This window comes from Nipponia nippon, unplaced genomic scaffold, assembly GCF_047370975.1.
Source record: "Nipponia nippon isolate SJK-2023a ecotype South Korea unplaced genomic scaffold, ASM4737097v1 scaffold_9, whole genome shotgun sequence".
NCBI classification, from domain to species: Eukaryota; Metazoa; Chordata; class Aves; order Pelecaniformes; family Threskiornithidae; genus Nipponia; species Nipponia nippon.
Genome location: NW_028262413.1, coordinates 46,292,612 through 46,319,294, shown reverse-complemented (window position 1 = coordinate 46,319,294; position 26,683 = coordinate 46,292,612). Strand labels below are relative to the sequence as shown.

Genomic DNA, 26,683 nt, shown 5'->3' with positions numbered 1-26,683 from the left:
AGCCCATATAATTTAATTAGATCTACAAACAAGGTAACACTGGTTGCCCAGGGGATTTAAAGCTGAGCTAAGAATTGCTTGGTGGTCTGTTGCAAAAAAAAAAAAAAAAAAAATTAAAAAAAGAAATAAGGCTCCCAGTTTTGTGCCTGTCTGTTGATGGGGAATGGCAGAGTGTTTACCCGAGCCCTAGCTTAGAGCAGGAAACCTGTCTGCACCGCAGAGCAAGCAGTTCAGCATTGTCTTCAGCTCTTAGTGGAGCACACGTGCCAGTGCACACAGGTGAGGGTCCTTCTCCGCGCTGCAGAGCATCGCTTGTGCCAAGGCAACTACTGTAATCATGCAGCTCCAGATTTCCACTGTCCCCCTTCCTTTCCAGCTTTGCAGTATTTTTCAGTAGGCTCATACTGCTCTGGGTTGTTTTGCAGCTTTGCAGGGAGTTATTTCAGTGGGTCTTTAAATGATGGCTTGTGCCACGATACGCCTGTTGGCCTCAAAATTTGAGAATCAGTGGAAAGCCCCTTTTGCGACCAGTTGTGAACCCTCTGGCAACTTTTATCCACTTGCTCTGCATCAGACCGTGTAACAGAGCAATAAAGCCTGTTCTAATGCAGCGACTGTGTGAGTCCATTGCAGCGAGCATTTTTATTTTATCAGAAGCGTTCTCCGCATTTAACTTGCGTCTTCTAACACCATGGTATTTTCCCAGCTTGCACTTTCCTTTTTCAAGCTGCTTCTCATTTCAGGATTATGAGGATAAGAATCTGTATCTGTGATAATTGGATCTTTTCTCCTCCCACTTCTCTTCTGCAGTCTTCGTGGAATAAATCAGGCAGCCAGCCCTGGACAAACAGCATAGCCAGATACGGGGACGCTATCACAAAAGAGCCTCTCTCTGCTGTGAACGGATCGCTGAAGCTCCCTTCCAGTGCGGGACAGAAGCTTTTGTTACAAGCTCTGGTTTACGATGCTGTGATGGTGGGTGTCTTCGCTGGTTTATTGACTTGTGTATTCTGATGTGGTTTTTCCATTTACGTTCCCCATCTCCCTTTCTCCTTTTTGCAGCACAGGAAAAAATGTTTTCGTCTCTAACCTAGCTTTAGTTGGCTGATCGTGGGCTTTATTTTTTTTTTTTCCTCGGTGTGGGAGTGTATGCCAGCGAGACTGATGGGATTTGAGTAAAAGCTGTTTGTTTTTTCTAAGCATTGCTCAAAGCCCCAGCTCTCCCCTGATTGTCGGTCTTGACTCCAGCCAGCCCTTGAGGGCCTGTGCTGCGGGCTTGTTCTTTTGGCGCTGATCGAGCGGGGTCAGACCGCTCGGTTGTCAGCAGGGTTGTGGCAGCCCTGGTTCCTGAGGACCCGGAGCCAGGCACCAGCAGTCTGCATCCAGTCTTTGCTGTGGCCGTGCAGCAAGCAGCCTGCCGAATGAGTTAGGAGCTACAATGCTCAGCACAGTCATTAAGATCTACAGCGTGCTCGCCTGAAGGAGGGATTGCATTTTTGCCTGTAAAAGGAGTCAAAAGATCAAGGGTTGATTTAAACCCCTTCTCCAGATAGGGTAGAGCAATTTCCACTGCACTTGTCTTCTTTATGTGGGTGCATAGATTGGGAGGAAATCCCGTTTCTGATATTGCTTCATTAGAATAAATATGCACTCCCGTGTTTGGGAGAGTTTGTACAAGGGTCGTGATGTCTGTGCCACAGTCTCAGCAAAGCAAGCTGCTCGGATTGACTCTGTACCAGCAGATTTCTCCGGTTATTGTTTTAAAAAGTTCACACCCCACCCTCCACCCCCAGCAAATACTTCTAAGTAACCTACCTGTTTCCTTCCCAGATAGTAGTGTGAAAATCAGTTATACACAGGATGTAATTAACATTGTGGATAGAGTTGAGACAATGTTTTACAACCCAATTACAGGGTATCGTTTACAGCACAGCTTACCCGTCAGAGTTTGTCAACAAAAGGAGAAAAGTGTTAAAATATGTAAATGACGCACAAAGTTGGCTTCAACAGAAAGTGCAAATTGCACGTGGGATATCACTTCCATACTTTGAATTGTCTTCTTGCTACTAAATCACACTCAGCCCAGAATCTGAGTGCTGATTGCCTGAAGAGCTTCCAAAATAATTTGCTTGTCAAATTATCGAATGATAATCTAGCAGAATGACCTGCTTGTTAGCCAGATTTGTGGAGACTTGAATTCCCCTTAAACACTGCAGAGGAGAACCAATTGGTTTCTTTCTGAATTAAAGCGCTTGAATTTACACCAACTTTTGCAAGCTGTGACCAGAGCTCTAACAAACAAACATTTTGTGATAGGTAGCCAAAATTAAGCCAGGAGAGTGAAAGGAGCCCTGACATCTAGTTGTGGGTCTGTATCATGAGCTGTCTCAGAAGCCAGTTTCCTAGAGCGCTGCCCACTTACCCTCTAGAAATCTGGCCCTTAATACGGAAGCAGGCTGGTGAGTTTTGAAAATTGTGGCCTTTGACAGAGGCTTGGAGGAGTGGTTGCTCCGGCCTGCCAAGAAACTGCGGGAAAATCACTTCACTCCCTTGGGACTTGCTTTCCCAAATGTAAAATGGGAATAATGATCCTGAGGTGATTTGAGATGCTTCTTAGGACTTCAGCTCTGAGAAGCATATCAAGATAATGCTTAATAGAGGGGTGTGTGTGTCCCATTGCACTCTGTGGGATTAAAAAGAAATACATTTCAGTGCTTGGTTGGGTCACAGCCTCAATTATCTGAATTTCGTTTACTTTACCTTTTTCTCTTTTTTCCTTTTTTTTTTTTTTTTTTTATTTTTCCCCTGTTTAATAACAGAACGAAGCAAAGAAGAGCCACCCCCCAGCCAGCCTCCACCAAGTGGAAGCAGAGGTCATCGTCCATTCTGATTTTTCAGCCTCTGACAGAGACTACGACTCCCAGCTGCACACCCTGGAGAGCGAAGAGACAGAAACCGAGGACCAGGAGCCTGAAGAGCTCCCCTCCGGAGAGCTGGCTCTTCCCGGCTCTCCCAGCACCCAGCAGGATGCTAGCCAAGTGTTGGTGGACTGCACGGGCACTTCTGAGCTTCAGGCCCAGGATGAGCTGTTATGTACCGACAGAAAGATTGACAAAACAGAGGCCGTTTCCATCCGTGGGCTCACCAACGGCTTCCACAGGCACAGGGAAAGTCTGGATTCAGTGGAGAGCAGAGATTCGGACTCCATTCAGGAAGGCAGGGGGAATGTGCAGCCAGTCAAGTGCCAATCACTTTCCCCGGCCCCGGAAGAGGCCCCCCTCTGTAGTAACTCTGGTTTAACCAGTTCATCCTCAGCATCTGAGAACATGGCATGTGTCCACAATCATTAAAGAGTGAACTAATCTGATTTTGATCATGGGAGAGCTAGAAGCACTAGTAAGGGCCCGTCCCCGTGAGGTACTGCATGCCCTCGACTCACTGAGCCCAGCAGGAGCTAAGAAGGTGCAGCATCTCACCAGAATAAGATTCGGACTTGTCAGCTGTACATATTGCCTTCAAGAAGTCAGTAGGTAGATTGGTAAGGGCCCATCTTCTTCCTGCTGAAGCTGATGAGTAACTTGGTTTTTGTGGGAGCAGGATTGAGCCATCTGCCGAAGTCTGACGTGAAACCACGGCTAGAACGGAGCCTTCTGCGTTAGACTGGGGCTGTCACTTCGCTGTAGTCCTCGAGGCGACTGGCAAGGCGCCTTTTAATGCCGGGAAGAGGCAGGGTACACCGAGCGGTTCTTCTCAGCTGTCTCTTCACCAGGGAGCGCCTTGGCGCTACCTACTGCCTCGCAGCGTTGGGATGAATTTTGTCAGAGGAGTCCCACAAGGCGGTGGAAGCCAACACAAACAAATTCAGTGAGCTGTAACCACCAGCCTTTTCTGCCCTCCCGTGGTTAAATGGATTATAAGGCTCTCTTTGTGCGCTACTGCAGTAACTATTACTAGCAGGCTGATGTAGTGGCCTTTTATTACACACTCTACGAGTGCCTCTAACAACTTGTACTATATAGAACCTTCTTCAGTGTCTGGGTCATTTCACCAACCTGGACTTTGGTTTATGTAGGTTCTTGTACCTAATATTTTAGGTACACATCTGTCCTTTTAATGTACAACATGTATTTTTATTTCCTTGGAACATCCTTATATTATTTAATTTTATAAAGTGGAGTAGCGTGTGGTATAGAGTAGCATTTTTACTACTTCTCTCTTTGTTTTTTTTCCTCCCTAACAACACAACTACCTCATGTCTGTTGGAGAAAACAAGCAGTAGATCTACTCTTTTGTTATAGTCCATTATAGGTTTTAACTTATTCTTATACTGCCTTTTTCTAAAGAATATGTTTGCACTGGTTGTTGACTCTTTTAATGCATAGTGCTGCAGATCTGATGTCTCTCTTGCTTTGTTTCCAAGTGTCGCTGTAGGACACCTTCCCTACAGCTGGAGAGTTGGGTTGTGTTTCTCTGTAGGACTGCGTTTTGCAGGAGCTGGCCAAAGGAGACAGCTTCAAGCTGGCGGGATGTCGATCCATTTTTCCTTAAGAAGCTTATACTAGCGAAGAGAAGAAAGAACCAACAATTGCAAAATTAACTTGAGATCTTGGGGAAAAAGGAACCAACAACTGCAAAAGTAACTTGTGATCTTGGGGACATCTATTTCTTTTCTTTGTGCTCAAATGGAGACATCTCAGATGATTTTGTTTTCCAGAGAGCAGCTCTCATCCTTCTGTAAGCAGTGGACTTGCTGAAGGCTTTGGATGAAGAGGCGAAATTTTCCAGTCGCTTCTGAGAGTCCCGGCCAAAGTGCTTTTTATCTTCTGTTTTTTTTTTTTTTAAGACCAGAGCACCACCAGAGCTTAACAATTAAAATCAAATCCTTGCTTTCATACCAGTCGGTCTGGGTTTATTACAGATAACTTTGGAAAATCATCCAGTGACCCTTCCGTGCTGCCACTGTTTGCTTCCTGCTGAGATGGCTCTCAGCCTGGCCTTCTGGGGTTGGCTGAACTCTTCTCTACCTTTTCTTTAGCCTGGCTCTGCCCTGTTCCAGGCTTGCAGAGTTTGACTGGGAACAGATTGGACCAGCTCCTCGGGGGTACTTCTGTTCATTGGGTGTTTGATAAATGTTCTGCGTTCCTGGAGGGTTCGGATGTCTGGCCACTTGTTTATTAAAAAAATGAGGGAAAAGATGCCCATCTCCCTCTTTTCCTACCAGAATTCCCCCAAAGCTATATGGGGAGCTGTGCGCTGACCTGATCCTGTAAAAGACTTTAGACTTTGGTTTTTGTGGTGAAATCTGGACTGAGCTACCGCTGCTTGCAGCAAGGAGACCCTTGCTCCACCAGCAGCCTATCCCCGCTTCTGTTGTGAAGAGCCACGCCACGGTGTGCCCTGTGTTTGGAGCTGAGCTGGACCAGCCCGTGTCCTTGCAGTCCTCCATCAAACCCTGTTAGCTCCAGCTCTTCGGTAGAGGAGTACATCCAAACCTCCATGTACCCTGTTGGGAAGGATATTGGAGCTTCCACCTCTCCCCATCCCACAGCGTCTCCTCCCAGCGTGATGCACTGTTCTGGTAAATGGCTGTATTTTCATTTCTTGCACTTGCTCTGTTGCTCCAGCTGCTGCTTGGTATCTTGAGGAGTCGCAGAAATGCCATTCCACGCTCTGAAGCGCCATGACTCTGAAAGGCTGTGGCACAGAGACTGGAAATCAGTGCCAGTGAGCAGGCTAGGCAGGGGTTCGTGTGTGCGCACTACCAGAGCGAGGAGCTAGAAAGGCGAGAAATCATAACTGGGCAGAGGAAGCGCGTAAATAACCTCCAGAACTCACTGCCATAAGACTTTGAAACTAATGACTTAGCAGGGTTGTAGATAAGGCAGTGAAGTGTTATTGCAGGCAATAAGGGCAATTCACGGTTATATGGGAGCGGATGCAATTGCAGAGGTATAAACCCGCCAGCTGGGGAGCATCGGGCACTGCCTGCGGAGGGTGCGGGGAGACTTGTGCAGCTGGACCTCCATTCGCAGTTAGTTCAGTGGAAGAGTCCTTGCCCTTCCCCAGTGACAGGACAGACCCTGTACGTGCCCCGTTGCCACTGCTGAGGTGCAGAAAGGGAGAAGGACCCTTCTCCAACAAGCTCGCTCCAGAGGAGCCCCTGGTGACTTCCTTTCACTTCCAAAACCAAGTCACCCACCTGCAAGCATGAGAGTGTGCCGAAGGACCGCTTCTGCTGAGCGTCTCGGCTGCCGGAGGGCAGTGCCGGGAGGAGTTTGGCCAGCAGCGGGTATGGCCGGGGCACCGGAGTTCTCCTGGCTCCCTGTTGTGACACTGGGGCAGGTCATCTACCAGCCTGGAGCTTTCCATCCAGGGGTACATGGGGGTAGAGCTTAATCCAGTGGCTGATTCAGGAGTGTGCCGCAGTTTCTGGGGCGCTCCTTTGTACGTGTATCCCCTGCTTTGTCCGTACTGACTTTAGCAGTCATATAGCCATGGGGTCAGCATTGCTGATCTGCCTAAAACCTACCCCTGCCCGCCACTGGAGCCAACACAAGCAGGCACAATGTGGCACCGTTCCCCTGGATCACCTTGGGCTGATCACGAAACCACCAAGTTAATTACATGCTCCGAGAGCTTTGGGGGAGATGCAGCAGAGCGCAAACAGTTCTGCTTATGCATCACAAAAATACTTTGCCTCCTCACGCTGAGACTTGTTCTGATCTCATTACACCCCACTGAATTGTACCAGAGCGTGAAGCTGGCAGTGTCTGGATGTCCAAGTAGTGCGGTGGCCGTGGACTGGTACGCCAGACCTCAGCTACAGAAAACAAGGCGGTTCCCTCCGAGCCAAGAGATGGCCGCTGACCGGCAGCAGCAAAGCTGTTCTCTGTACCAGTGCCTGTCCATGCGGTGCTGGGTGTCCACGTCGAACTCGGCTGTGCCCCAGGTCCCCCCTGTCCTGAACGCACGTGGGACCTTTCTAGTCTCAGCTAGAAATGAATGGAAGAAGACAGATAATACACATTTTATGTGTAAAGCTGAAACAACCAGTGCATATATTTTTTTATCATGAAATAAGTAGCTTTCTTGCAGATTTCTCACAGACACACAAACTGTTGATACCTTTAATTATCCATCATACTTAATATATTGTTCCTACGCATCAAGCTCCTTTCTCCTTTTTCTTCCTTTCAGTAACACTAAAGATTATTGCTGTTCAACTTTTGCTGGTGTATATTGTTTTACATTGTTAAAATGTCAGGTTTGTCTCACTGGCATAATTTTGTAGTATTAATGTTACCGTTTGGCTACACAACTGTATATTCCCCATGCTGCTGCGAGAGTCACAATTCTCATCCTTTTATTTCTTTTAATTCCTTGATAGGCGAAACACACGACTCGGCTAAAAATCTCTTTCAACTTTTTGTTGATTTGATTTCTTAACAGACAGCAAAGTTCTGGTTTAAATAGTTCAAATGAGAGAACTTAGAATCTAGATTTTGAGGTTTATTTACATTACTAGCTAATAAACCCGAGATCAGCCCATGAAATATGCTGTGTAAGGAAACAACCATTTTAATAGAGCACTATGTATGTTTTTGATCTCGTTAGAAATAGATGTTTTGAAGGGATCATTGTGTCTTTTCTAATCAATACTCCTGTTAGAAAAGAGGTGTTTAGTCCAGCAGAAATCTACCATCTAGTTCTGTTATCGTATTCCCTTGCTAATATTTTAAAATTAAACTTCATTTAATTTTCTGCACAGTGCATAAGGATGTGTAACCAGAACTTGATCTCGTTTGAAGATTGTGTCTGTGTTTGGTTCCATGCTGTACTTAGTTATAACTTTCTTTCTTCAGAGACTGTTCTTACTCCACAAATACTCTTTAGTGTTAAAGTGTAAGAAGACATCGTCCTTATATTCCTTAACTAATGGGTTATTAATAAAATATTTTAAAAAAAGGGTGGAATTTGTCTCACGATGCAGTCTGTTACAGCTCTTACTCTGAGAGGAAGTCTTGCCGTGGAAGGCTGATCCTGCTGCTCTGCTTGGAAGGGCTGGACCCTGGGAAATTTGCTGTTAGGTGCTGGGCCATGCCCTGCCCCTCGAAACCCGGAGAGGATGGCCGGAGAGCTCTCTGCCCGCACGGGTTTGCCGGAGACGGACCTGCAAGGTGCCCCCAGTGTCAGCCTGGCCAGAGTTGTGCCTCGCGGTGCAGGGCGGCCTGTGGGTGCGTTTCCTAACAGCTCAAATCCAGCCCCGTGCTTCTCTGAGTCGCTGACTTCTGGATGGATCTGAACAAGGCCCCGCAGCTGGCAGAGCCGGGGCGGCGTGGTGGAGCATCTTCCGCAGCGAGGTTGTGCCTCGCCGGCGGGCAGCAGCGGCGGGACCAGGACCGGGGATTCACGCTCCTGCCAGTTCAGTGCCTGAGCTCATAGCCATGGAGGCTGGGAATGAGGGGTGATGGTGGCTGCCTGGGTCCTTAGGGATTCTTCAGGGATTTCAGGTGTGGGCAGAATTTGGGTTCATTGGGCATTTCTTGATGCTTGCTCATTTCTCAGTTTTGAACTGATTCCTGTAAGAAGAAAAAAAAAAAAAAAATTGTCCAGTTTCATGCTTTATCTTGCTGGGGAATTTTTTAATGTGAAAAATAAGCAGAAGCATCGAGCAAATGAACGGTGAGCCTTCTCTTGGATGGTGCGGTGGGCTGGACACTCAGTGGCTCGCATCCAGCGAGACTGGCAAGGGGATATCTGGCAGTGCCCGAGGACACGCTATTAACCTCCCATGCATCTCCCTTTCTTCCTAGGATGCATTCCCTACTTGAGTAGATAGTTTCCATTATTACTTTATGCTGCCAGGACTACAGAGCCATAAAATCTCATTTTATCTGCATTACAGAGGTAATAAATCTGCACTTAGCATAGTGTTCTCTGATAGTGGTTAAAGGGAATCGTGTCAGGCTGCGTAACTCTGATGAGTCTTTCTCCTGACGGCAGGTAACCCCGCAAATGAGCAAGGAGGGGCCTTGGGGGGGTGATGAGTGACGGCAGGTCCCACTGCCAGCTCTCTGCTCGCAGCATGAGACGCTGGTGGGAGGCAGCCGAGAGGGGACGCGGCGGGGAGGCTGCAAACAGGTGAACAGAGCAGGGGGAGCTGGGACCATGAGAAGTAAAGATAAGAGCGAGGCGTTTGTTTGCATTTCTTTCTCTTCCCAGCCTTTATCGCCGCAGTACGCTATGCTATGAGGCAGCTGGCAATATTACTACAGCGGGCTTGGTCCTCGTGTGCTGTCCGGTAACTCAGTAAGTTACAAGTGCCCGGTGCAGCGCATTGCCCAGCTCAACCCTCCGGGAAACGCCACAGCACGAGGCGATGGGCTGCGTGACGCAGCGAGGCGGCCAGGGATGCTCCACGGATGCTCAGCAGACACCACGGATGCTCAGCAGACACCAGTGGTGGAAACTGCATCTCATGGGGACTCCTCCGACTGCATCCCCTCCAGCGCTGGAGCAGCGGTTACACCAGCACAGTCAGACCTTTGTGATTTGCGTGGCAGGTACAATTGTGCGGGTTTCGTTGTTCCCTGCACTCATTTCCACGGATGGCAAAACTGCCGGATCGGTGGCACGGTTGTTTTCAGTTAATGGAGAACACACAGCTCCTCCTCAGCCAGGCAGCCAAGTGCCAGGCTTGTCACCGCTCGGTCTGGTGACAAGCGCTGGCCCCTGCCGCCACAACACCTGTGTCCTTACACAGCCAAAAGTGGATGGAAAAGGGTTTCTGCTGGGGAAAGCAGCTTCCCGGAGCCCGTTGCAGGGCTGTCCCACCACTGCCGGGACAGCTCTCGGCTCCGTGCCTCCAGGTGGGTGCCACGATTTCGGCTCCCCTCCCTGTTGCTCCCTGACCACGAAACAGATGCTAAAACCCCGCCTGTATGCACGTAAGTGAAAAGCTCCCAGGCTGTTAGCAGGCAGGGAAACCACAATTACACATCGAATAATAAATGGAGTGAATTCAGACAAGTTAATCTCCCACTTCATCTGCTGAAACTACTAATAGTGTCTTGGGGACCTCAGTTTGCAGTTAATTGGTGTAAATCAGGAGCACTGTTGGAGCTGATGGAAATCTGCTGTGCAAGGGGTGAGGGGTGAGCGACACCCTCTGAGGCCGGTGCTCATGGAGGATAACCTTGTGGGCAGGGAGGACAGATGGACGGACAGACCCTGTGCCCCTCTCAGGAGGGAGGATGGAGGGATGGAGCCCACGACCGCTCTGCAGGGAAGGGGTTTGGAGCCTCGGTTCGGCCGCTCCTGTAACCCCGCTGCTTTTCGAAAAGCTCCAATTTCTGCTCACAGTGCAATAAGCAAATCCCTGCCTCCAATGCAAAGCAACTTTTTTAAGCCCTCACAGTTACAGAGGAGCACAGAAAAACATGAGTGCTCTGGATTCCTGCTCTCAGGTGGCTCTAAGGAGAGCCCAAAGCCTGCATTTTTCTTTAAAAACCTCATAGCTTTTCATCTGAGTCCCGCTGTTTGGCAGGACCACCCGCACTTGTGATTTTCCAATGTGACGCCAGCAATGTCACAAGTGTCATTTGCAGGATGGGGGTCTGAACTTGGTGATGCCCTGAACACGTAGCTGCCTCCCCCGGCTCCTGGGTCCTGCCGCTGCCACGCTGGCCATCGCCTGCGCACGGGAGCAAATGCACCCAAAATCTCTGGTTTCTGGGGAAAACAAACCTTGTAAAACACACGGCCCTTCATTTCCCTTGGAGTTATTAATTCCCACAAGCTGTCCTTGCTGCCGGCGGCATCCTGGGAGCTGCCACAAGCCCATGAAGGCTGCGAGTGTCACCGAAACGCTGGCGGGGCCCTGCGGCAGGAGCCAGGGAGCCGGCTGGGGAACAGGAGCAGGGTCCGTGCCAAAAGGTCAGGGACAGCACAGAAATTCAGATGTTACCGAGAGGCTGACGGAGCCAGAGCAAATTCATCCCCAGCTGAAAGCAACTTCATACAGCTCAGCTAAATGAGGGAAGCCTTAATGTGGAGCAGATGTAGTGACGTCTTCTTTCCTCGTTAGCCGACTCCGGCACGCTCAGGGTGCACCATCCAGGGCAGCCACGCATTGCTCGTCTTTACAAAGTGTTTTTCACCAGGTTTCTGGGCACAGTTACAGGGCTTGGGAACCCAGTCCATCAAGCTCTGTTTTTATTCTGAAAAAAATAAATTAGTTAGGATCCACTTTTTTTTTTTTTTTTAAGTTGTTTTTTCCCCAAGCAAACACTACAAAAGACTTTGAGCTGTCATCGCAAAGATGACTTTTGCTGCTGGTGGTGATGCGTTTGCGGAGAACGTGGGCCAAGGGACCGGGTGGGATCAGTTGGAAGGCAGCAAAATACCGCGTGGGTGCGAGGGCTGAGAGCCGCGCAGGGACGCGTTATCCTCGTTTCACGCCAGGAGGGCAGGCAAATTATCTTGAGGGCTGTGGCAGGATTTAGGAGCAGGCTCATGCCTTACTGGGGCCTCTTCAAGGGTGAGCTGGTTGGTCCAACATCCCAGCAACCGACCTGGGTAAGTCACCTTATGATGGCGTTTAAAATAAGGAGCGCTGAGGTGGGACAAGCCATCCCCTGGGCATGGTGGGACTGGGCAGTCCAGGCTGCACCCCTGGAGGACTTTCCTGCTCTGGGGGGTCCACAGCGCCCGCGGCGCTGGGCTGGAGGGACACCATGAGGGGACATCAGGGAGAGGAGACCCATGAGGGGTCTCTGGTGAGGGGAGACCCATGAGGGGAGAGCCGTGGGGGGTCTCTGGTGAGGTGAGACCCATGAGGTGTCTCCAGTGAGGGGAGACCCATGAGGGAGCTCCGGTGAGGGGAGCCCTGCGAGGGGAGGCCCACGAAGTGGCCCCGGTGAGGTGGGAGAGGGCTCCGGTGAGAGGAGACCCGTGAGGAGGCTCTGGTCAGAGGGCTCCGGTGAGGGGAGCGCCGCTGAGGGTCCGGGCACGGTCCCCGCGGACGCCGGGCGCTGAGCGGCCCCGCACGGGGACCCCCCCGCCGCTGCCGCCCCTCAGCCCGGCCGGACCCGGACCCGGACCCGGCGCGGCGCTGCCGTCGCCCCGGCGGATGCGCAAGATGGCGCAAGGCGCTGCCCGCCCGCCCCCGCCCGCCGCCGGCCCCGCTCCCTCAGCGCCGCCCCCCCGCCCGCCCGGCGCGGCGGCGTGCTCGCGCGGAGGGGAGCAGCGCTGAAACCCGCTTTTTGCCCCCCCCTTTTTTCTTTTTTTTTCTTTTTTTTTTTTTTTTAATTTATCCCCCCTCGCCGCAACTGGGGGTGTTTCTCGCCTCGCCTCCCTCCTTCCCTCCCTCCTGCGCGGGCTGCTCCCTCCCCGTGGGGCGCAGGGAGGCGAGCCCGCCCGCCCGGGATGCCATGGCTCCGCCGGGCTCCGCGCTGCCCGCCTGCCTGCTGGGGCTGCTGCTGCTCGGCTGCCGCGGAGGTAAGAGCCGGGCTGGGCTTGGGGAGCGGCGGGGGGGACGGACCTGCCGCCGCCGCGCCCGGCACCGGCGCTGCTCCCCGCCGCCCTCGCCCCTCGGTCGGTCCGTCCGTCCGTCGGTCTGTCGTCCCTGTCCGCGGTCCCTCCCGCACTTCGCATCCCATCGTGGTGGCCGCGGCCGTGCTCATCCCCCGGTCCCCCGCCTTCCTCCCCATCCCCGCGGCGGGTCCCGGTCCCCCGCCGGTCCCAACCCCGCACGCCTCCCCGGTCGCTCCCAGCCCGTCCCCGTAGCACCGGGCCGCCGTGGAGGCTGGACGGAGCCGAACAGCTCCGGGGGCCGGAGGGAGGGAGGGAGCGCGGCTCCGCTGCGCAGCCCGGGGTGCGCGGCTGTTGGCGTCCGCCGCCGCGGTAGCATCCCTCCGCGGGGGCGGCGGGCTCGTCCCGCCGGGGAGGCACGCTGGGGCCGGGGCTGTAGACTTCTACATCAGCCCATCCAACGCCGTAAGCTGAAAACAGCCCTGAAGTGTTTCCCCCACCCCTCTGTTTTCCGTTGGAAACCCCGCTGGCGCGGGGGGGCTCCGGGGAGGGGACCGCGGTGTTTGGGGGGCCCTCGCCCCCACGGCCAGCGCTGGGGAGGGATGGGGTGGCCGCCGTGGCAGTGCCGTGGTTGGGCATCCACGCTCAGGGACCAGACCTGAAATCATCCCCGGGATGGGAGCGGGAGACAGCGCCCGAGCAAACGAGCCGTGTTTGTTAGCAAAGGCGGTAGCTACGGAAAAGAGATGTGGGGCTGCAAGTTGCGGGGATGAGGGTGAGCTACTTTAAACCAAGTATTGTCCTCCCCTGCCTCGGTTCGCACAGCCGCAACCGGTAACACCACCCACCGGACCAGAGCCGAACTACAAAAACATCAAAGGGATTTTTTTCCCTGGACCTACTGTGCGCATCCCCTGCTGATAAATTGCAATATTTTCCTTCTGCTGGCGGTGCTGCTTAAGCGTGGGTCTAATCTGAGAAAGATGCCGTTCTGCGGCGAAATACCCACGTGCATCCTGCCCTCGCCTCGCGTAGCAGCCTTAAAGATAAGGAAAAGCAGGAATTGTTTAAAAAACCGTGCAAGCAGCCCAGCATGGTCAGAGGGAGAAGAGTGTGTGTTAGATTAATCAGAGATTAGCTGCCGGGGTGTTTAGGAAACCAGGCTGTGGGCTATTCCCATAATAAATCTCGCCACGTGGTTCGTAGCAGCCACAGCGAGGCGGAGAAGCCGGTGTAACTCGCGGAAAATATAAGTTATCTGCGAAGTGGATGTAACGAAGCAGGTCTTGTTACTCCGTTGGATTCCTGGGCACGCAGCGGTGCAATGAGGATGCTTGCAAAAGTACTTATTTTGGGGGGGAGGAAAGGAAAAGAAGTGAATTTTTGAAAGCAAAACTTAAGTAATGAGTTTGTGTCTAGTTTATCGCCTGCTGCTGTCCAAACTGCCCTGTGTGTTTGTTTATGCTGTGACTTGGCAGGTTGGTGGCTCCTGACTTTGGGGTGTGTTTTGCTGGCCCTGCTTGGCTGCACTTTAGAAGTTTTTCTGTTCTGAGTTCCCCCCCCCCCCCCCTTGGTGGGTTTATATGCTCTAGAGGTGGTTAACAGCGAGGTAACGCATTTCTGCTGTATTTAATAAACCCTCCCGCGTCGGTGTCAATCAGCGCCGGAGCAGAAAGCCTCGCTGCGGGCACGGATGCTGCGTCGGGAGCAGTGCCGCGCTGCGCGGGACGGGATGCTCCGCTCCCACCCCTGCGGTTTTCAAACTCCCCAAAATGCTGGCCTGGCGACTGTGAACCAGGCGTTGGGAGCTGCTGGTCAGCGTGCTGGAGTGGGCTCAGCAGTAAGACAGTGTTTTCTTCTTTTTTTTTTTTTAATTTCCTGGAGCTCTTTGTTCTGGGTGGTGGACAGCTTTTGTCTGTTATTGCTGAGCCCAGCATTCAAAGGCGGGCATTGGACACGAGAGGCTCCCCGGCTCTGCTCAGTAACAGCCTTGGAATTAAACATCATCATTTATATTTAAGTAGGCTTAACTTCTAAATTATTGAAGCTATAAGCTTTCACTAATTCCTACTCTGTGTGGCTTTCTTGTTTTTTTTTTAGATGCAAAAAAAAAAAAGGATTGCTTTCTCCTAAATTGGTGTAATACCCCGTCTTTTTTCTTAATATACATAGAGGGTATCTGGTATCGTTTTTCCCCAGTAACACGCAGAGCCGCTATATGAAATTCAAGCCCACGTTCGGGCTTTGTCTCTCTCGGGGAGTTCAACAGGAGAATCCCAGAACGTGGTTTTCCCACGTGGTGGATGCAGCCGGCGGCCCCTGAAACGGGGTGGTTGTCTCACAACCGTATCCTTGTGCACCACGTTTGGGACCGGTACTGGGTGCGAAGCTCACGCAGGGGTGCGAGCGTGCAGCAGCCCATGCCAGCGGCACGCAAACATCTGCTGGGGCCACCGTGGTGCCAAAACTAAACTTCTCGTTGGAAGTATTTAAAAGCCAGCTGATAGAGAGGGGAATAGGGCGGGTTGGTCCCCTCCTGATCTGCCCTGCTACCCCTGGCGCAGGGAGTCCGAAATCCTAAACCAGTCTAATTGCCCCTCTTTTTATTCCCTGTCAGACTCTGGAACTTGCACAGCGCAAGCTCCTGCGCTCGCTTAGTTGCTGGGAGAGGAGCTGGGCAGCGGGTCCCAGACCCAAGGTTACAGCCCGGTTCCCCACTCCTCTCCTTCCTGCTCAGTCCCAGTTTTGGCCTGCGTACCCTGGTGCAATGAGCCCGGCACGGGCCAGCGTGGAGCAGCTCAGCAGCAGTACTGCCCAGTGGAGAGCTGCAAAACTGCTCTCGTTTTATGTGTGCAAACGAGAAAGCCTCTCTCTCTCTTTTCTGTCTGCTTGAACTTTTCTTTCTCCGATTTCCTTGTTTCTGGGGAGTCCCGTGTCACAGCGTGTGAAGTGCCAAGCAGTGACCCTGTGCAATGCCAGCCCCTTGCCTCACAAACCCTTGTGATGCTGCTCCTCCCGCACCTCTCCGTCCCGCTGCCTTGGAACATCTTTCTCTGCTGCTCTGGGATGGCTGATCCTGGCTTGATCGCCTCGCTGCAGCATTAGGATCCAGCACTGGCTGTGGCAGGAGCAGGATGGGGCCCCGATGTGGGGCTGCGGCACAGGGAGCAGCGTGCCGTGGAGCTCATGCGAAGCCACCGCCGGTGCCTGGCTTTTCCCCCTGAAGCAGCGAGCTGATCCAGCACACGTTTGAGCAGACCATGCACTTCGTTTTGCAGCCTGCAACAGATCTGGAACAGAAGATGCTTTTCTCCGTGCCCCTTTCCCCCCCTATATTTCATACTTTGCGCTCCTGGGCTTCTGACCCTGGATATTGTCCTTTTATTTGATCTAACAAAACAGTTCAGGAGCCCCCCTCTGCAGATTAAGAATTCCCATTTAAATCAACTGAATAACATCAGGCAGGAGCAGGAATAGTCCGTTCAAAATTACTTTGAAATCACAAACTTATTTGAACTTTACTGGAGCTTTTAGTTTTACAGAGTTTAGAAACTAATAAATTATGTAGCAGGGCTCATGAAAATCTACCCGAGTCCGCTTATCCAAAAGAATATGCAACATTTTGGTTTTGCAACAAAATAAAAATAATTGTTTACACATGTCCGGGAGTCATTGGCAAGCATATAAAACTGATGGTTAAGGAGGCGAACATGTCAATAATTGCACTTTAAGAGAAGAGAGAAGCAAATAGGCGAGCGTACTGAGAAAAGCACACAGCATACTGATCTGGCCTTGCTATTATATCAAATGTCACTGTTGTATCGCACCCTCCACTCGAGAGCAGCCCAGTCACTTAACAACCCAGACCCGCTCCCGCGTTGGTAATTTAAAACCAGAGTTTCAGAGCAGAGTCAAGGATTTGCTGCCTTTTTGTTTTGTTTTGTTTGTTCTTGCGCATGTGGTCGTGTTGATGAAGCTAACGGCAAGGCAGGAGGATGCAGGTCGTGGCGGGTGATTCTGTTGAGTTGTGAAGATGCTTTTGCAAAAGGATTTTTGCTGCTGAAACCCGAGAGTACGTGGAAAAGGGAGAGAAGTGCTAGTGTTTCATTGAAATGGCTCTGGTTTTGGAGCAAGCAGGGATCTGTGCGGTGCTCAGCTCCTTGAGAGGAGTGAGGCGATGCTTTCCTCCATCCTGAATTTCAGGGTGGGAGGCGACAAGGCAGAGGGGATGGCGGGGAGGAGAGAGTGCTCTGTTTCCTTTGAATCCCCTGGATGCGATTAAGAGTTTCAAAGGTTTTAATGTGCACAGAAACTTCTCTTCCTCCAGAAGGACCTTGCCTCGCCTTTCCTTGCACGCCATCCAGTCCTGCCTGCCAGTACTCAAGCTGAATTTCAAGGGCTGGGTGACGGGGCTGTGCTGGCTGGTGGGTTTGCCACCATGATGCCAGGGTGCCTGTGGCTCTCTTGGCAGCCTCGTGCCTTCATCCTTCTCCCAGCCACCGTGTCTGTGATCCACGAGCATCGTTACGTACCGCATGGCCAGTCTGTGCCCTGCCAGGTCTGTGCAAGGGACCGGCCACAGGGACGGCCACGTCCCTGATGCTTTCTTGCAGAGTTGGGGGCTGAAACCCCTGTTCTGTGTTTGAGCAGCCTTGGGGGCTGAAGCCTGCGGGGACCCTGGCTCTGGGCACAGCGTTTCCCATCTTGGCCGCTGTCTTTGCCATCCTCTCGTGCGCGGTTGTTCCCTGCCCTGTATTTGCATTGCTGATGGCCTCTGTGGTAGGACTGTGATCTGGTCAGGTCTGCGAAACACGTGGAGAATGCAAATAACAACACATCCTACGGCCAGCTTGCCGCCGTGCTCTCTGGATGCCTCACTGTGGATGGAGCTACTGTGGGCAATTAACTCAGGAAAGGTCTTTGCCCTTTCCAGCTATACCAACAGGTTTCACCCCGCTTTCTTCAGAGATGGGGGAGCCCACGAGGACTCGGAGCTTGTCCTGGAAAGGGTCTTTGTGCTGTGAATGCTTCCAGCTTCCACGCTGTGTTTAACAAGCGACCTCCTGGGATTTGCCCAGTCTGGTCTTGAACATCTGAAAATTATTTGGGGCCACTTCTTTGGCTCTTTGGGCTGTGTTTGCCTTCCTTGGCTAAAATTTGCACCCTCACCGAGGGCAGGGCTGCTGGGCATGTCCCTGGGCTCCGTATCAGGTGGCCGAGAGGTCGCGTTATCCTGGACAGAGACCTCCTGCAATCGCTTAACGAGTGGATGTGGTTTATGTGCCCTGATGGAAAAATCACTTTATATAACCTCCCATCTGAAAGGAAAGGGAATAAAAAATTCTGAGCTAGTAAACTTTACTGCCAGCAAGATGTTGGGCCTGTTACAGCCTATTCTCCCCTTCTTTAAATGTAAATTTTTCTGGACGCCCTAAAGAGCCAATTTGCACTTTACTGCAGCATAGTGCTTTTCTCCTTAGGCTCTGGGTCAGCCTCAAGGAGATTTAAGGGGGCACCAGCTGGATTTTTAGGTTTCCAATTTCATCAGCCTGAAACCTGTTATAATCTGCTGGACAACATCTTTCAGGTCCAGCTATCTCTTCCTTCCATATCATCCCATTTGCAGAAGAGTTTTAAAAAAAGAAAACCACCACCACTGAAAAACAGGAGCCACTTTTTGTAGGGCTGTCCCAACCTGCACCCAGGTTTTTGGTTCTAATATTAACCTGCATCCCACTATGAAGTCCTCTGGTCCTGGGCTCACGGGCCTCCAGGGACATCTTCGTTTGGCTTTACGAAGGAGGACTAGAGTGGCTATCCTTGGTGATGGTAAGGCTCGCCGGTGGGTCGCTGCTGATTTATGCTGTGTTATGCTGGGAATGAACACGGTAAATCGAGAGAGGGCGAATTTCTGCTCATGGGAGGCAGTTTGCAGGTGGAAGTCATGCTGTTGGTGTGATGAGAGAGGAGCTGGGGCTGCCTCGGTCTCCCCGCCAGTGCTCCCAGCGGTGCTGCACTGGGAAGAGCAGGGTGGACCTGACTGCTCCTGCAATATCTTGCCTTGCCACGAGCTCAGACCGGGCCCTTGGCAGGTCATTTCATCTCTCTGTGATTAATATTCCCTGTCTAGAATGGGAGTAATAATACGGGCTTCATCTGTCGGGACTACGTGCTCCCAGGGCAGGGATGGCCCTGCTGGCTGTGGGTCTGGACAGGGTCCAGCAGGACGAGCTGTGATGTGACTGAGGTCCTTTGCGATGGATGTCACCGCTGACTAAAGCAGTGAGATTAGCTGCTGTATTTTTCAGAAGCACAGGAGGAGAAAGCCAAAATCGTGTTTCCCGAATGGAAAAGGACAATGCCAGGGTATGAGCAAGTTCTTTTGAAGCTTTGAACATGAATCACAGTGTCAAGTGAAAAATAATTAAACTTATTTTTTTTTTAAATGTACTTCAAAGTGTCTTTTAAGCTTCCCATTAATTCGAAGTTCTTTCTCTCAGCACTAAATAAATCTCTTGGTTCAAAAGCACAAGTGCTAATTGGTTTCTCTGAGTATGCCTGTCTGCTTGATCAATAGGGGAAGTAGTTTTTGTTAAATATTTGCACATATAGTCACATATTGTATTGCTCAGGGAGATGGTAAATGTTTCTCAAAAGGAGACTTGTAGAATGAGGATTCCAATAATTTTCTTGTGGCCTTTATGTCAGAGCTAATAACGCTTCCTCCTCCATCCTTTTGCAGAAAGCAAAGCAATTTTCCCTCACGCGCTCCCCGGCGCAGCCTGCCGGCGTTGAGACAAGCGGTCTGCTCAGCTGCCTGCGCAACACCCCTGCCTCTAACTCCAAACTCAAGCTGCCGTGAGCCGAGTTTTACAGTTTCTGCATCGAGCAGAGAGTGGCTGTGAGGCACGCTGCTAGCAGTCTGTTTCGGGAGCTACCCGGGCCGTTGTGTGGGGTGAGCTGGGTTTGGATATGCAGCCAGCTGTTGAAGAGGGATGGGGCTTTCAGACTCCCTGAGTGAATGTGCACAGCCTCGGCGATTTCCTCTCTGTCTCTCTCAATTAATTGCACTTTTACTGTTTCCATGTGCCTTCAGAGTGTCGTTTACTTCCAACTTTGCAGCATCATTTCTGTGCCTCACTGCTAACTCCAGTCAGTTATTTCTGCGAACAGAATTGGGTCCCTCTTTTCCCCTGTCACCTCCTTGCTCTGTATGTTCTCTCCTTCTGGCCCATCTGAGCTGACCTGTAGAGCAAACGCCAGGAGCCTTCTTGTCCCACCATGGAGATTCCTCTGCGAGCGTCCCTGTCCCCTTGTCTTTCATCCTGAGCATCCCGGGGAGGCAGGGCTCTGCGTTCAGAGTCTGCCTTCAAGACCTGGAGGCCCACAGTGCCAATCTTGGAAGGCCAAATCCCAACATCCACGTTTGAAGCCCGATCCTTGAGAACTACTTTTAATGCAAATAATTCCATAGTTGCAGCCAAATGGATAAAGGGGGGTCTTTAGAAGGGGACAAAGAAGCTGTAAGGCGCCCAGTTTCTACCATGCCTTGCACCCAGTTCTCTCCAGAGCGGCTGTGCATCCACCATGTGGATCTTAGGTTGGGCTGTTTGTGGACCAGTTTCTCTTACCCATTCCTGATGGTGTGCAGCATCCCAGAGCCTCATTCTTTTTTGAGAAAACCTCCGGGAACATGATGCCCTGTAGGAGCACAGCATTGAGAGGCGTGTCCTTCTCACCAAGCCCACTCTGTGCCCCCAAATTAGGCCACGAGGGCCATAGGGGATAGCGCTGTCTTCAAGGTGACCTTTGGCTGGGGAAGAGCCCATGGTTGCTTCCTCAGAGCTTGCTGCATGCTGGGGACCTGCTGGGCTGCAGTGCCACGGTAGCGCAGAAACATGCTCAGGTCAGCTTGCCAACTTGCTTCTTGCCGAGCGTGCCACCAATGACTTACCTATTTGTGAGACTCAGACATTTGCCCCATGGAAGACAGAGCCGGTGGTTTTTGCAGAGTAGGATACCGAGGCCTTTGAGGACCAAGGCTCAGTTTTTTAAGACAATTTCAGATCTATCTATCTAATGATGTAGGTAGGCAGCTTTAATGTCTAATGTCTAATGTGTCAGTGGTGCCAGGCAAGGGCGTATGCTTCTCTGTGTCTTTCAGGATCTAAGTATCTGGGGAGAAGAGAGACTTTTTGCTGAGTTTGCATGGAAAGGCCATGTCAGGGTGAAAGATAAGAGCTTGGCTTCTCCTAAATGTGTTAGGTTAATGGTTGGACTCGATGATCTTAAGGGTCTTTTCCAACCTTGACGATTCTATGATTCTATGAAATCTCCAGATGGAGTGGGCTTGCTTCTCCCCATGCGTCCATTTTTTTGGTCACCTGGCCCTGAAGCCCCGGGAGAGCGTCAGTGGGCTTTCATAGAATCACAGAATTGTTTAGGTTGGAAGAGACCTTTAAGATCATCAAGTCCAACCATTAACCCAGCACTGCCAAGTCCACCACTAAACCATGACCCTAAGCACCACATCTACCCGTCTTTTAAATACCTGCAGGGATGGGGACTCAACCACTTCCCTGGGCAGCCTGTGCCAGTGCCTGACAGCCCTTTTGGTGAAGAACTTTTTCTTAATATCCAACCTAAACCTGCCCTGGTGCAGCTTGAGGCCATTTCCTCTCATCCTATCGCTTGTTACTTGGGAGAAGAGACCGACCCCCACCTCGCTACAGCCTCCTTTCAGGTAGTTCAAGGTCAGAAAAACACCCCATGAAAAAAACATCTGTTGAGGAGGAATTTGGGTGCTTCTGGACACTGCGAGGTGTCTGAGGGTTACAAACCAGTTGCACGCTGTCTATTGCACAATGTCACACCTTGAGGCACAATCCCCCTCTTGCCTACAGCCCAAGAAGACCCCAGGACAGCCAGTGTCCGTCCCCACCCCGGCGTGTGTCTGAGGGCATGGGTCCCAGTTATGAGTGTCATCACTTCTGCTGCTCACGCAGCCTGGAGTTAGGCTGCAGACCGAATGTTTATGGAGGTAAACATGATTATCTCCAATCACAGGCCTTAATGATGGTTATTATAATGACAGCTATTGTGGGAAGGGCATGTAATTATGTTGATTCTTCCTTTTATTGTACGTATAATAATAAGCTGTTTTATCTAAGAGTAGAGGGGAGCTGGGGGAAGATGGGGCATTTATTTCATTAGGGATTTTTTTTCTGATTGCCTGTTAGGCTAAATCCTGAAATCTTGTTCAGTCTTTCTGGAGTCAGAAGTCCCCCTCAGTTCAGTGGGGAGTCAGGACACGAGGGTCCTTATCCTGCCTAACTCCCAGGAGCACCCACGCAGGGGATGGGGCCCTGGCGTGGCAGGTGCTGTTGAGACTCTGGCCACTCCGCAGAAAAATGCGGAACATTCATCTAATTCCTTAATTTTCACAAAAAAAAAGTAATTGATGGGTTTGTGCTGGCTGTAGTCTAACTTGCTGAGAGGACCCCAGGGCTGTCTCATAAAAAAGAAGTCACAGTGAGCGATAGATCACTGAGATGGCTGGAGCTAGCCTGACATTTTAAGACTTAATGGGTTAATAAAGTGTGTGTTTTAGGTGTCTGTCACTAAGTAGAGCTTGTCCATTCCCCGCACACACTCATACCTTGACAGCAGTACCTTTGACCTGCCGTGCACTACCGCTGCCTTCTTTGTCTGCTCCGTCCATCTGCCTCGGCTCAGGTTGCACTCAATGTTTATCCCCCGTAATCCAATTTAAGTTGCTGTAGAAAGCAATGGGGATTTACAGGAAGAAAGAAAAAAATCTCACTGGGTTTGCAGAGCAGAAAAGACAGACCTTTTTTTCTTCTTTTTCTTTAGGATAACTGCCTCTTCTCGTCTCTTTTGTTTTTACCATGCATTAATGATCTGCCCTCCACTCTGTTTTTGAGCCTAGTGCAGTGGGATCTGTATTAGGGACAGGCATTACAAAGACTGTGCTGTGGCTGGTGTTTGCCAAGAGAAATTGCCCACGTGTGTCCCAATTCTGTGAGCAGCTGTGGAGTTGGTCCCCCTGAGCCCATGAAAGAGGGGAGAAGCTGTATCGCAGGTTTGAGCAGTTGGAAGCCTCCACCCGTCGAGGGGCTGTTGCACAAGAGAACTGTTAGAAAGGCTTTCCCTGTATTTGGATGAAATTGTAGTTTTCTTACTCTGTTGGAATTTCTTCTCCGTTGCTGCTCTTTAAAAAAAAAAAAAAATTTGCCTCCATCCCTGCATTTATACCCTTCAAATATTTATGACTCCTGTTTCTTGGTCGCTTTTTGTCTTTCGTGTCAGCATGGATTTTGGGCTAATCTTTAAACAATAGCTCTATTTCTGTCATCTTCTGTAGTGTCTAATCATGACTGTATGGCAAATTATACCCTAAAAAGGTGTGCTGGACCAAGTGAAGCATAACATGCCAAAGACATAGTGTTTAAACGTTCTGTTGGCAAAAGACGTAAATTAGTATGTATCTGTATGATGGGAAGCGAGGGTTTGCCTATTGTTGGTACAAATTCTGCAGTAACTTATCTCTCCTGGACCTCATTTAGTGTAATTGCTTTGCAAGAAACCTTTTGTGTCCCTGAGCCAGAACATTGTGCATTTGTATTTCGGTGCTTAACTTGCTCTTCATTAAGGACTGAATAGCACCCTCCTTTGCCTGTTACAGCGTGAGAGAGACCAAAGTGACAGAAGGGCATGGCGTTACGTGCGAGAGGCAAACAGCCTCCCGCTCTGCCAAGCGGGAGAAGTGTCACGAAGATGCCAGTGGCAATATGGTCTGAATCGGGAGCTGCTGATCCCCCTCTTCACCCCCGCCGGCTGTGCTGCAAATGGGTCTGGGGCATGGTGAAACCCTCTCCCCGCCTGGTTACATGGGGGAGAGGAACGGCTTGCTTGAACTGGTGTAAACTTCTTCTCCTGGGGTGGGAATGGCTGATGTGAAGTAAGCACTGCCCCATGCTTGTGCAAGTTTTTATTCTGTATTGCTGTTTCCCTGCAAAGGGAGGTGAAGAGGCAATCTTCAGCGGGGTATGAAGTGGAGCTGGGGTTTGGCAAGCCACCGGAGGGGTGCGCCCGCCTGTTCCCTTCACTGGGGTCACCAAACGCAGCCTTGAAGGTCTGTGCCTGTTTGTGCCTTTGGAAACTGCACCCCGAGATTTTAATAGTGAAGCCTTGGGAGGCAAAGCATGCCCAAGGGTTTTGTGTTTCTCCAAAACACTTGCACTCTGTAGCCCTCTTGTAGCCCACTCTATCCAAAATGTTTTCATCATCCCTTGTTTGCTGCCGTAGCAGTTGTCTCTTGCTGCTTCTTGTGAACACGCTGCTGACTCTGTCCTTCTCTCTTCATTTTAGATTTTGGCCATTCCTCTGAGCTGGCGTTTGTTGTGGAGCCTAGCGATGACATAGCTGTGCAGGAGCAACCCTTGATCCTCTACTGCCAGGTGGAGGGCATCCAGCCCATCACCATCACGTGGCGGAAGAATGGTGTGATGATCGTGGACAGTGAGAATGCCTTCATGTTGGCCAACGGGTCGCTCTACGTCTCCCGCTTCCAGAGGGTCCGGGGAGATGGGTCCTCGGATGAAGGCGAGTACGACTGCATGGCGCAAAACCATTACGGGCTGGTGGTGAGCCGGAAGGCGAAGATTCAGGCAGCGAGTAAGTACGGGCATCGTCCCACCTGCGTGGGGCAATCCCGCAAGGGGCCCTGGCTATGCCAGGAAGCAGAAGGGCGGTGTGGGGGGTGCTGGGTGTTCAGGGAGGGAGGATGAAAGAGGGGAAAGAGAAAAAAGAACCTGGAGCTGGTGTGGGGATCTGGCTGGCATCTAATCTGCGTAGCTGTCCAGGTGTGAAAGAAGAGCTAATTGGCCTTCTCAGGAGGAGAAAACTAAAATCCACCCTCTAGCAGTAAATTCCCTGTTTCGGAAGGGTAAGTTATGTTAAAAGTCACACAGTGAAATAGTCTATGGTTTGTGTATCTCCTGCGGTGGGTTTGGAAGCCCCTCTGCTTTGTAGCATGTCTGGGCTCTGCTTGGCAGGCAGCGCTTTCCAAACCATAGGCAAAGACCTTCTGAAGGTCACGCTTTCTTTCATTTTGTTATTTAAGGCAGGCAGTGTGGAGGCAGCAAGGTCTTATTTACTACCCAGCGTGGCAGTGCCTTTGGGGGCAAGGCTAACAACACCAGACAGATTGTCTCGTGGGGGAGCCCGGAGGAGGAGAGATGAAAATGTCAGCAAGGGAATGAAATTTAAAGGTGGGGGAAGAAGAATTACGGGGCAGGCTGTGACTCCAGCCCTGCGCAGAACCCAGCTTAGCCCATTGCGTCGCCATGGCCAGAGCGGTTGGTCCTGTTGGGTCTCAGCCATGCAAGCTGCTGGGTTCCCCATTGCTGGCTCTGGTTGCTGGTTCGTGTTTGTCCTGGGACTGATGGCAGAGCTGAGGTGTCGTGGTCATTTCTGTCCCTGTTGTGTTGGTGGCCAGCTTTGCCCACAGACTGTGGGCTCTGGGGTTGCAGCCACTAATACTTTTTGCGTTAAACCAGAAGTCGCTGCTGGGTGTAATTTATAGACTGGTGTGAGGACGGATGTCTGGTATGGCCCCGAGACCTGGCCAAATGCTGGCTTGTTAAATAAGTTTTACTGAAGGGTTCTCCAACTTGTCTGGGAGATGTCTTTCTGTGCAAGCCACTTACTACCACTTCTGTTGCATTTGTAAATCGCACCGTGATTTTTTTTGGTGCAAAGCATGAAAAATCTACAGCAAAGGCTGGGGCCAGAGTCCCCTGGCTGCACTCCTCGAACTGGGGGGCCTTTCGGAGCGCTGCTGCCCGCTCCCCGCAGCGCCGGGGCCGGCTGGCAGCCCACCAAGGGAACACTCCAGCCCTTGTGTATAACAATCCCCGAGTGCATGAAGTGGCCATCTGCAAACCTAGCTTTTCAGTAGTGTAAGAAGTGACATTGTCCAGGAGCCAAGGGCTTTGGGTCTGTGCCAGATTAGCAGCTGGATCTCAAACTCGTCAGTCTTGTGGTGCTAAACCTTGGAGCACTTTTGGTGAACGGCTCTGGCATTTATGAGCTGGGAGCTGGCTAACGCACAAGCACGATGTCAAACTTCTCGGACCTGTAAACAGGAGACATGAGAGCTGGAGGAATTACCTTTGGGATAGTGGATTGTCAATAAACACTGTTATCTCGGCTCCTGCATCAATATGTATGTGATGTGCTGTGTGTCCCTGAATAGCATTTCCTTTTGTAGCCATAGTTTCACGTGAATCAAAATGAAAAAAAGGATCGCGTTGAAAATACTCTGGACTCTGTTCTGGCTTCAGGCTTGGTTTCTTGCCAGCCCTGAGAAAAGGTCTGGGTGAAGCCAGCACAAAACATGGGGCACCTGGCCTCGATGCCACAGGTGCCTATGGATAATGGGAATAAAACGGGATGTTGTGGGCAAATGTAACCTGCTGCTCAGGGCGAGCTCCCCTGCTGTGCCTGAACCACAGGAGCGTGCACTTGCACTTAGGACTCAGCTTAAACATAGACGAAATCTCCTAAGAATGAAACTCAGTTGTACCCTCGAGCCCCCGTGTCTCAGGGTGGTTACGCACAAGTAATAGCGATTTTCCTTGCTCCAAGTCCTGATAAGCAAGTCAAACAAAGGAGGAGGGTAATTATCCCCATTTTAGAGATGAGGGGACCATTGCATCGAAGAAATGGGTGCTGGCTGGCTGGAAGGAAAAAAAAAAAAAACCCAAGCGCTAAGCAGACCTTTGCGAAGCAGAGTAAATACTGCCGGTGGGTAAAACCTCACCCCAGTGCTGATCTTCCCTCTGAGCCTGACGTCTGAACACAAAAGCAAAGGAGAAATAAAAACCTTTCACAAACAAAAATCTTGAAAGTTGATCAAGGCTGTGCTACCGAGGAATAAAAGGGATCTGACAGAGTGGAGCCCCTCGAGAGCTCTGCTGCACTTTTCGCTGTCTTCAAAGGCAGGCTGTTAGTCTCATATCACCGTTACAGACCCTGGCTTTGTATTATTGCTTGGAATATAATCTTCTTGGCTTGGAGGAATGTACATATTTGCATTCAGGAAATGTGGGCTGGATATCATATTTTC

General features: G+C 51.0%; 2 protein-coding genes across 4 annotated transcripts in view; both read left to right on the top strand.

Annotated features, from left to right (window-relative positions):
- The window catches only part of IGDCC4 (immunoglobulin superfamily DCC subclass member 4), a 102,189-nt gene extending 94,243 nt beyond the window's left edge, over positions 1 to 7,946 (top strand). For all 3 annotated transcript variants that reach the window (XM_087744926.1, XM_087744924.1, XM_087744923.1), the window contains exons 19-20: positions 811 to 975; positions 2,820 to 7,946. In XM_087744926.1, coding sequence (XP_087601052.1) covers positions 811 to 975; positions 2,820 to 3,350 — 696 coding nt within the window. In that variant the 3' untranslated portion in view covers positions 3,351 to 7,946. The remainder of the gene's footprint in view (positions 1 to 810; positions 976 to 2,819) is intronic.
- Positions 7,947 to 12,359: 4,413 nt separating this feature from the next.
- IGDCC3 (immunoglobulin superfamily DCC subclass member 3) overlaps positions 12,360 to 26,683 on the top strand; it is a 105,715-nt gene continuing 91,391 nt past the window's right edge. The window contains exons 1-2 of the mRNA XM_087744333.1: positions 12,360 to 12,498; positions 23,923 to 24,228. Coding sequence (XP_087600459.1) covers positions 12,432 to 12,498; positions 23,923 to 24,228 — 373 coding nt within the window. The 5' untranslated portion in view covers positions 12,360 to 12,431. The remainder of the gene's footprint in view (positions 12,499 to 23,922; positions 24,229 to 26,683) is intronic.